The sequence below is a fragment of the Electrona antarctica genome (genome assembly GCF_951216825.1).
Source record: "Electrona antarctica genome assembly, chromosome: 16".
NCBI lineage: Eukaryota > Metazoa > Chordata > Actinopteri > Myctophiformes > Myctophidae > Electrona > Electrona antarctica.
The window spans coordinates 25,662,519-25,673,093 of NC_136797.1; the positions used below are offsets into that span (position 1 = coordinate 25,662,519).

General features: G+C 46.3%; 1 protein-coding gene across 1 annotated transcript in view; it reads left to right on the forward strand.

The window, feature by feature from the left end:
• Positions 1 to 9,838, forward strand: part of LOC306939365 (uncharacterized protein) — a gene marked incomplete at its 5' end in the record, with an annotated part of 61,323 nt that extends 51,485 nt beyond the window's left edge. The window contains 8 exons of the mRNA XM_079523952.1: positions 504 to 671; positions 1,255 to 1,428; positions 3,225 to 3,314; positions 3,469 to 3,552; positions 3,932 to 4,050; positions 6,327 to 6,435; positions 7,410 to 7,573; positions 9,677 to 9,838. Of these exons, the coding sequence (XP_079380078.1) occupies positions 504 to 671; positions 1,255 to 1,428; positions 3,225 to 3,314; positions 3,469 to 3,552; positions 3,932 to 4,050; positions 6,327 to 6,435; positions 7,410 to 7,573; positions 9,677 to 9,785 (1,017 nt within the window). The 3' untranslated portion in view covers positions 9,786 to 9,838. The remainder of the gene's footprint in view (positions 1 to 503; positions 672 to 1,254; positions 1,429 to 3,224; positions 3,315 to 3,468; positions 3,553 to 3,931; positions 4,051 to 6,326; positions 6,436 to 7,409; positions 7,574 to 9,676) is intronic.
• Between the last annotated feature and the right edge of the window lie 737 nt (positions 9,839 to 10,575).

Consider the following 10,575-nt stretch of genomic DNA (forward strand, 5'->3'; position numbering starts at 1 on the left):
CTCTATTGTTCCTCCAGCTATGAGAGGCCTTGCAGGCCTCCACCCAGGCAGGGTTAGGGTGAGTGAACTCAGGGGTAAAGTCTCTATTGTTCCTCCAGCTAGGAGAGGCCTTGCAGGCCTCCACCCAGGCAGGGTTAGGGTGAGTGAACTCAGGGGTAAAGTCTCTGTTGTTCCTCCAGCTAGGAGAGGCCTTGCAGGCCTCCACCCAGGCAGGGTTAGGGTTAGTGAACTCAGGGGTAAAGTCTCTGTTGTTCCTCCAGCTAGGAGAGGCCTTGCAGGCCTCCACCCAGGCAGGGTTAGGGTGAGTGAACTCAGGGGTAAAGTCTCTGTTGTTCCTCCAGCTAGGAGAGGCCTTGCAGGCCTCCACCCAGGCAGGGTTAGGGTCAGTGAACTCAGGGGTAAAGTCTCTGTTGTTCCTCCAGCTAGGAGAGGCCTTGCAGGCCTCCACCCAGGCAGGGTTAGGGTCAGTGAACTCAGGGGTAAAGTCTCTGTTGTTCCTCCAGCTAGGAGAGGCCTTGCAGGCTTCCACCCAGACAGGGGCAGAGCTGAGTCTGCAGCAGAAGCTCCGCGACGACGCCCAGACCAGGATGGAGGAGCTTGAAGAGTCCCTGATGGAGAAAGACCAGGAGCTGCTGAGGCTCCAGGGAGTCGTCACCAGACTGCAGGAAGAGGTGAGGATATTACAACTATTACAACAGATCTACAAGCTCATAGCGCGCCACCGAGTGGTGCGCTACGAGCTTGTAGGTCTGCTATTTTTGAAAAATCGTGAAAATATTTATTTCAGAAAATGTAGAAGATTTTTTTTTTTTTAATTTCGACGTCAGGCCTGAGTGGGTTAACTCTGAGAGTGTTCAAATGGAACTACGGGTCCATTTGGTTCCATTTTAACACTTTTGTGTACTCATTTTGTATGTCCAAAATGTCCACCACAAGCCAACATGGCGATGATGACCCCTGACGATCCTACAAAGGCCTTCTCAAACCTTTTTGTGCCAGGGTTCCCCGAGAAGAGAAGATTTGTGTTGTTCAAAAAATGTTCAAAAAACAGCACATGTACAGTGCAAGCTTGCAGCGCGGCACGACGTGACCTGGAGGAGCTTCGTACAGGTTTCCGGCGCGGCACAAATCGACTCGCTATGCAAGCTGCCTTGTACATCTGCCATTTTTAAATGGCCAACGGCGCAAAAGTCATTGGCACGTCAACACTCAAGACTAGGAATGCGTCTTTAATGTTTATGTGTGTCTTGTCAGGTGTCTGAGAAGCTGAGCGACAAGGAGAGGACCTTGGAGGAGGAGATCCAGCTCAGAGAGCGCATTCAGCTGCAGTGGAAGCAAGCCGACAGAACCGTAGATGACCTGCACATGGAGCTGCAGACAGTCAACCAGGCTAAAGACGACCTGAGTAAACAGGTTAAACAGGCACAGGTAATACTACTACTGATACTAGTGCTACTACGAATACAACAAGTAAGACGCGCGAACGCAGCTCGTAAATTGCGTGTGTGTGTGTGTGTGTGTGTGTGTGTGTGTGTGTGTGTGTGTGTGTGTGTGTGTGTGTGTGTGTGTGTGTGTGTGTGTGTGTGTGATACAGCTGCGCCCTCTGGTGGCGGGCGGGTGGTGTTACAGCGTGACACACACAGACAGACAGTATGCTAGGCCTCATAGTTAGTGCTCACTGCGTTCGCAACTACTACTACTGATACTGGTATTTTGGGAGGTTGAAGACCAAGCGTGCGGCGGCATTCAGCTGATCCAGAACTGGATCTTCAACCCGAAATCTTTGCGTTCCCTTCACTTGGCTTCCGGTTTTCCGCCTACGCTCAGTTCAGAACACTGAACACAGGCAGGCAATCAAAGGCATGGCACCCCCCCCATACCGTCAAGATACGATCCACCCCTACTCCCCTTCCCACTCAGTTGGCTCAGCTATCACAGAATGTCTGTCCTGGCCAACACTCCAAAAGCCGCTCCTGCCTCCCCCAAACAGTGAAATGAACTCTGACCTTTCCCCCTGCAGTCAGGGCTGCAGACTCACTCCCCATGTTCCACCAGAGTCTGAAAGCTCACCACTTCCCTAGCACTCCTTCACCCACTAGCACTCCCTTAATCCTTGTATCACTCCTTGTCGAACGTTTTCTAGCTATACAATGCATGCTATGTTGGTTATTTGTTCACGTCTTATTTAGAGAGACATGCAATCTCTGCTGTCTGTTTGACCAGCAGTGACCACAAATGCTGAGCATGTTAATGGATAGAATGTTGCTTAGAAGGTCTTTGAAGGATTTCATTATTTTACTTACTGAACCTGACCATTTACCCTGTCAATTGTTGACTCAGGGTTTATGACATTTAGCCCAATCTTACACTCTGGATAAGAGCGTCTGATGTGTGCCTAAATTGTAAATGGATACTACTACTGTTTTTACTACTACTAGTACTGATACTACCACTATTTATATAACTACTACTACTACCGGTACTCTCCTACTACTACAAGGCACGGCACGTTATTTCATGTGTATAGCACATTTCAACAACAATTCAAAGTGATTTCCATTGCTTCAGACCAAAAGCACACAGGCCCCCCCGTTCACACGGGGATGAACTTAAAATGAATCGGTGAATCAGTTGGTCGTGGTCATCAGAATTTAAGGTTAATGTGGTATTAATTATGCTAATCCTTCCAAGCAGTGTTGTACTAATTCCATAACCTCATGAATAAATAATGTTAATGTAGCCATTTCTAAAGACAGTTAATCTGTCCCCTTTCAACATAACCTTGTATTCTCACAACAAGAGGACAGGGATGAGTCACAATGCACCTCTACGCAGAAGTTATTTAATATATTAGGAGAGACAGACAGTAGGAAAGCCGAGAGACAGTGTAGGAGAGACAGACAGTAGGAAAGCTGAGAGGGAGACAGTGTAGGAGAGACAGACAGTAGGAAAGCTGAGAGGGAGACAGTGTAGGAGAGACAGACAGTAGGAAAGCTGAGAGGGAGACAGTGTAGGAGAGACAGACAGTAGGAAAGCCGAGGGACAGACAGTGTAGTCTCCTACACTGTCAGACAGACCGTAATAAAACTGAGAGAGAGACATTGTAGGAGAGACAGACGGTAGGAAAGCTGAGAGGGAGTGTAGGAGAAACAGGGAGACAAGTAAGAAGTGTTTATTTAGGCATTGGTGGATTCCTCTGTGTTCAATGTGTGTGTCCTTTTCAGGAGAAAATGATTGATCTTGAAAGTGAAGTGGAGGAGCTTCATGACAGTGAGCAGAGATGGGCCAGTAAACACAAAAGATCTATTGAACAGGTGAATTGTTGATTAAAATAAAATAAAAATGATGATGATGACGCAAGATTTGCTCCTGACACTTGACAATGTACAATGTGTTTTTCCATATTTTCGGTCACAATGCTGGTGATTCATCGACTGACTATTGTTATGTATGACTTGTTGATTTCAGACTGAACAGTTACAGTTGAAGCTGATTCAGGAGAAGGATCTCAATGAACAGCTGGACTGTGAGAAAGTCATACTGGAGAGACAGGTACGCAGTCTACGCACACTCTGTGTGTGTGTGTGTGTGTGTGTGTGTGTGTGTGTGTGTGCGTGTGCGTGTGCGTGTGCGTGTGCGTGTGCGTGTGCGTGTGCGTGCGCGTGTGCGTGTGCGTGCGTGCGTGCGTGCGTGCGTGCGTGCGTGCGTGCGTGCGTGCGTGCGTGCGTGCGTGCGTGGACTGCAACTCCGAGAGCGTACAGATAAAACCAAATAGACATACGACGTAGTGTACACTTGGTTCTATTTTCTACACTCTCAGAATTAGGATTTTATATTATAGATTGTCTCAAATGGTGGTGGGGGTGGGGGGGGTTCTTGACATTATAAAGTTTGATAACCACTGTGTCCATCTGGTCACCCCCGTGCACAGATCCGTGAGTTGCGTGTGGAGGTGGACGAGCTCCAGACGTCCAGGGTCCAGGAGGACGTGATCTCCAGGACGGAGAGCAGAGTCAAGGAGCTGGAGAACGTCCTCCGCACTGAGGAGAGGTGGGTGATCGTCTCCATAACGTAGTCTCCATAACGTAGTCTCCATAACGTAGTCTCCATAACGTAGTCTCCACAACGTAGTCTCCATAACGTAGTCTCCATAACGTAGTCTCCATAACGTAGTCTCCATAACGTAGTCTCCATAATGGCAGGGCAGCCAGGCAGAGTAGAGCGTCACAGTCCTGCCCCCTTTCATGACCACGACAGGCCCGGAAAAGAATTTCACATTCATTTTTCCCATAGACGTTTCAAAAAGTATTTATTTAAAGACCTTTTAAAGGACCACTTCACCACTTTTCAACCTATCTTCATATAATAGGTCCTCACTAATAATCATGATAAAATGGCACAATTCTTTTCTACTCAGTCTGTGTCTCATATGAGGGCTGTGGGCAGTTTAGAAACTGTCTTCCAGTGACATCATCATCTTTTTTAAACAAGATTTTTTTACAAAAATGTTTAGATTTTCATTATCGTGAGAACGATGGCTTCCATTTTCGCATTGCAACTTTTCAGGACTAGAAAGCCTGCAGTTCCTATTAGCTTGTATTCCCCATCGATGATGTCACTGGAAGACGGTTTCTGAACTGCCCACAGCCCTCTTATGAGACACAGACCGAGTAGAAAAACATTTGCGCCATTTTTTCATGATTATTAGTGAGGACCTATTATATGAAGATAGGTTGAAAAGTGGTGAAGTGGTCCTTTAAGCCTCGGACAAAGCCAACTCTTGTTGTGACAAATCATGACCAGAAACACAATGTTTTGGGCCGATCAAAATTTGATCGGCCCAAAACATTGTGTTTATTTATTTAATAAGTAGAAAGAAGAAAAACAAAAACAAAAAGTGTTGTACCCTTTCCTTTTTTTCTTCTTTCTAATTATATGATCGGTCCAAAATGTTGTGTTTATTGTCATGATTTGTCACAATAGTTGGCTTTGTTCGAGGCTTAAAAGGTCTTTAAATAAACACTATGGGAAAAATTAATGGGGAATTATTTTCCGGGCCTGTCGTTGTCATGAAAGGGGGCAGGACTGAGACGCTCTATATGTGCAAAACCCATGTTTGTGAGTTTAATACAGGCGGACATTAGACCTTACAGACAAGGATGCAACACAAAAAACAATGATCCGACAAGGACTGATATACACATGATGATGATGAGGGCTGATTACACATGAGATACAGCTGGGGAACACAAGAACATAATAGAACCAAAACAATTACAACAAAAACACAACATAGAAATAACAACACCTAGACAGGCAAAGTCTGTGACTGTGACACATTCATAACAAGCTCAGAACGTGTTGCATCTCGGAATATGTTACTAGTCCAGTGTAAAAGGTTGTTAAAGAGGAATATGGTGCTAGTCCAGTGTAAAAGGTTGTTAAAGAGGAATATGTTACTAGTCCAGTGTAAAAGGTTGTTAAAGAGGAATATGTTGCTAGTCCAGTGTAAAAGGTTGTTAAAGAGGAATATGGTGCTAGTCCAGTGTAAAAGGTTGTTAAAGAGGAATATGGTGCTATAGTCCAGTGTAAAAGGTTGTTAAAGAGGGATATGGTGCTAGTCCAGTGTAAATGGTTGTTAAGTAAGGGATAATATCTGGCTAGGTGGTCATTGTCGGGAGATAATTCACCGACAGGGAGTTTAATCACCGAGGCGAAGCCGAGGTGGTTACACTCCCTGAAGGTGAATTATATCCCGACAATGACCACCTAGCCAGATATTATCCCGCTTATTACATGGCTAACTAACATAAATGAATACATTGACCCAAAACACAACAAAAAAAGTATTCCATAAGTTCGCGCTGGCTGCGTCTGCCCAGCTGCAGGGCTGCAGCACTGTCGGAAAACAAGGAAGTGAGTTGATCAAATAGAATCCATTTTCGGGTCCTGCTTCGTCTATTTCTCGCTCAAATGTTTTCAAAAACATTTTTAAGAGCAATGTTTAGCTGTAAATGACATTGTGTGTCACTAGTGTGTGTGTTTACATGGCTGTTATGTTGGAAACGGCAGTAAATCAAGCGGGGCGCAGCCGCGCAGCTGGTGGTGCTCAGAGGGTTTGATTAGGCAGCGGTCATTATACAGCGGAGCGGTCATTATCATGAGATAACTCACCGCTGAATTAAGCGATTGACCAATCAGAATCAAGCATTCAACCAAGCCATGTAATAAAGAGGGATATGGTGCTAGTCCAGTGTAAAAGGTTGTTAAAGAGGGATATGGTGCTAGTCCAGTGTAAAAGGTTGTTAAAGAGAAGTGTATTTCAGGAACAAGGCCGCTCTGAACAACACCGTCAGCAAACTGGAGAGAAAGATTAATGAACTGTCTGACCAACTGGAGGAGGAACACAGGATATCTACTGAACAGAAAGACCTGGTAACGCACGCACACACGCACGCACGCAGCCACGCACGCACGCACGCACGCACGCACGCACGCACGCACGCACGCACGCATGCATGCACGCAGCCACACACGCACGCAGCCACACACGCACGCAACCACACAACCACGCACGCACGCACGCACGCACGCACGCACGCACGCACGCACGCACGCACGCACACACACACACACACACACACACACACACACACACACACACACACACACACACACACACCATGTCATTATATACAGATTCTCACTAGAGGGCGATAGAGGACAGTTATAGATTTGTCTCACCAAAGCATAGTATTTTTCTCTTCATATGCATATTTCATAAGATGCAGATGCAGGTCCCTCTTCTTGGCTTACTCTTTTTAAAACATTTGTGCACATTTTTTGAACCGCCAACATGTTTCGACCAACAAGGTCGAAATGAGGAAAGCCTTTATTGAATGAAAAATAAAGGCTTTCCTCGTTTTTAACTTTGAGTGCCCGGATCCTCTCTTTTTATCTAAGACTAAATATATTGACAATTGTCTCAACAAATTAAAAAACTAGACTAAAATTTTAGGAAGGGACTAGTGGACCAGTACATAACACATATGATGTAAATTCTCCATCCATTGTCAATGGACGGACATCTACACTAATAGCTATGTTTCTATGTCAGTCGTTCTTCGATTTCTCAAAAATAGCAGACCTACAAGCTCGTAGCGCGCCACTCGGTGGCGCGCTATGAGCTTGTAGATCTGCTATTTTTCAATAGCTAAAGCATAACATAATGCTAGGGCTTGCGGCCCTCAAAAAACTAGACCCAACGCTAAAACATTCGGGGGTAAAATGTGACTAAAACCAAACGAAAACTATTCGAAGATACCATGACTGACAACTCTTAAATCAAAATGTCGCTGTCCAAATATCAACCCTGGTGCCGTGCTGCGCTGTGCTCCGCTCCCACGCAGTTGACCCAGAGGATGCGCGCTCTGAAGCGGCAGCTGAACGAGGCCGAGGAGGAGACGAGCCGGAAGGAGGCCCAGTACAGACACACCCAGAGGGAGCTCTCTGAGGAGAGAGAGACGTCTGGGAGACTGCAGAGACAGCTACTGGACCAGCACCTCCAGATGAAGTAAGATTATTTTTTGTTTTGTTTTTTGACCTGAGATCAGATTCTAAAAAACGTCTTCTACATCCTGACAGTTTTCTGAAAAAGCTATAAAATGGTAAATGGTAAATTTATATAGCGCCTTTATCCAAGGCGCTTTTACATTGATTGTGCATCAATTCACCCATTCACACACACATTCATACACCGATGGAGGCAGAAACCATGCAAGGCACTAGCCAGCACATCGGGAGCAATTTGGGGTTCAGTGTCTTGCTCAAGGACACTTCGACACTAACTCTGGGGGAGCCCGGGTTCGAACAGGCAACCTTGCGGTTACGATCCAGCCACTCCACCCCTGAGCCACCGCCGCCCTGCTATGTTTCTATGTCAGTCGTTCTTTGATTTTTCAAACATAGCAGACCTACAAGCTTGTAGATCTGCTATTTTTCAATAGCTAAAGCATAACATAATGCTAACACCAAAAGGGGTTCCCGCCCAAAATGGGTTAATAGTTTTTACCATGATTTTTTCACCTAGTGTCAATTATCTAATCCTAATGTCATCCTGGGCGCTACACTTCCTCTGCCAACCTGGGGGGGGGGGGGGGGCAGCAGACTGACCTCATGCTTCCTTCTATGCATGAGTAGTCTGATTGATTGATTGATTGAAATATGTATTAACAGTTTGCAGAATTACAGTACATTTCAAGCACAAACTCAATACAATGGATGTTAACTGTGAGTGGACGACCCAATTAAGCATTACACTTGTTTACAAGAGGGTCCACCATGTTCAATTCATCAAAACATTTAGAGACGTACAAATAGACACTTCTATATAGACAAAGAACAGAACAGGAATTCATCATAATGGAGGTAAAAAGGGAAAATAAACATATACAGTGAGGGAAAAAGGGGGGGGGGGGGGATTCAGATTTTACGGGGGCCAGTTTCGAATTGCAGCCGTCCGTAGGTGCCCTTTGAGAGCGGTTTTGAAGGAGTCAAGGGATTCGCATGTCTTAATGACTGTTGGTAGGGCGTTCCACATTTTGGTGGCATAGGAGCGAAAATTTGTGCCGAATCTGGGTTGTACATGGTTCGTTGCACTCCCTCTGGTGTTGTGGGTGTGGACTTCGTTAACATTAAGGAAGTATCTAGACAGGTACATGGGTATCTTGGTGGTGTATCGAATCTTGTGGACCAGACCCATTGCAAGATGCTGTACTCTGTCGTCGACCCTAAGCCATTCCAGCTTGTCAAAGTGGGCAGGGGTGAGGTGGGTTTGGGGGTGAGGCCAAGTAGTAGTCCAAGCTGCTTCTTTTCACGTGAACAGGGAGAGTTTCCCCGGTTGAACGTAGCGCGTGGAACGAACACGTTATTCCGACCAGTTCCTTTCCCCTCCATCAGGCGCCCCGGCTGGCCAGGGGGAGGTATAGTTTAGAGACAAGGATTACTGCATGTTTTTTGCAGTAAAAACCCTAGGGGACACAGGGAGAACATGCAAACTCCACACAGAAAGGCCCTTTCGCCATCGCACTGTGACGCGTTGAGAGCTTGTAGATCTGCTTTTTTCCGGGCGTGACCCCACACTCGTTGGCTACTGGAGATGCGGAGATGACATGGATTCCTAAACAAATTCTTTCACCGCAAAATGCTGCGTTCAAGATCAGGAGAGTTCAGAAAAAAATTATTCTCGCGTTATGGCATGGAAAGGAGAGGGAGGGCATTTGCATTTCTTTCACCATAGTAAATGCTGCATTCATGGTCTGGATAGAGCAGTTGTTTTATCCCATTTTGGGCGGGAACCCCTTTAGGTGTTAGCACTATGTTATGCTTTAGCTATTGAAAAATAGCAGATCTACAAGCTCATAGCGCGCCACCGAGTGGCGCGCTACGAGCTTGTAGGTCTGCTATTTTTGAAAAATTGAAGAACCACTGACATAGAAACATAGCTTTTTCAGAAAACTGTCAGGATGTAGAAGACGTTTTTATAATCTGATCTCAGGTCAGAATGGGTTAAACAGACGGGTAAAAGCCAAGGGCATGCGGGGGCTGAAGCCCCACCTTTGATGTCTATGTGTGCACGTGCCTGGCTTTAACGTTGTTTTTTGCTGGTCCTTTGCAGGCGTAAGGAGTCCGCCCTGATGAGGCAGACCCTGGACAACCTTCGTCTGGACCTGAGCGTGGACGAGGAGGACGACGACACGCTACAGCAGAACGCCGCCACGGTCTAAACGACACCTTCGCCTCCTTCCTGTCCACGCGCAGAGCAGAACACGTCCTGCGGTGTCCCTTCTCCGCTTGTGAAACGTACTCTTGTGTTTAGAAACAATGGCTCCATCTTCACGGGGGGGAGGGGGGGTACTGTCAAAGAGCCTGTCATTGCCGTCATTTAAGCCCAAACCACACCCAACGATTCCACCCCATTCGACTGGTATCATGTATTGAATCGGCGAAATCATCCGTTATCAGCACGTTTGAATGGTGCCAAAATGTCCATACTGGCATCCTCACTGTTCAGTATGTCATTATCTGCGATTGTAGCATTGTCATTATCACTGATGTCCTGATGGAGGCGCTTCGTGTCTGGTGGCCATGAGCTACGCTAGCCGAGCGAGTCGCCGTGCCAAGCGTTGCGAAGGCCACCAGACCCGACTCAGCGCCGTCCGAGTTACGTCCTGATAGGCAGAGAATAGTATATATTAGTAGTTCCATGCACCGACAATATTTGGAAATGACACGTCCACCAGGGGGAAACCTTGACCAGGCTATGTGGTGAGGATGCCAGTATGGACATTTTGGCACCATTCAAACATGCTGATAACGGATGATTTCACCGTTCCAATGCAGAGATAACGGTCGAATCCGCTGACGATTCTCCCTGCAACTCCTTGCAACCAACCACAAAGTGTCGAGAAGTGCACCAATGCTGACGGCATTGGTGAAAAATCGTTGCTGTCTGACACAAACCTCCATATTTCATGTTGTAATGTGTGTTTATATAAATGAATGCCCTATGTTATG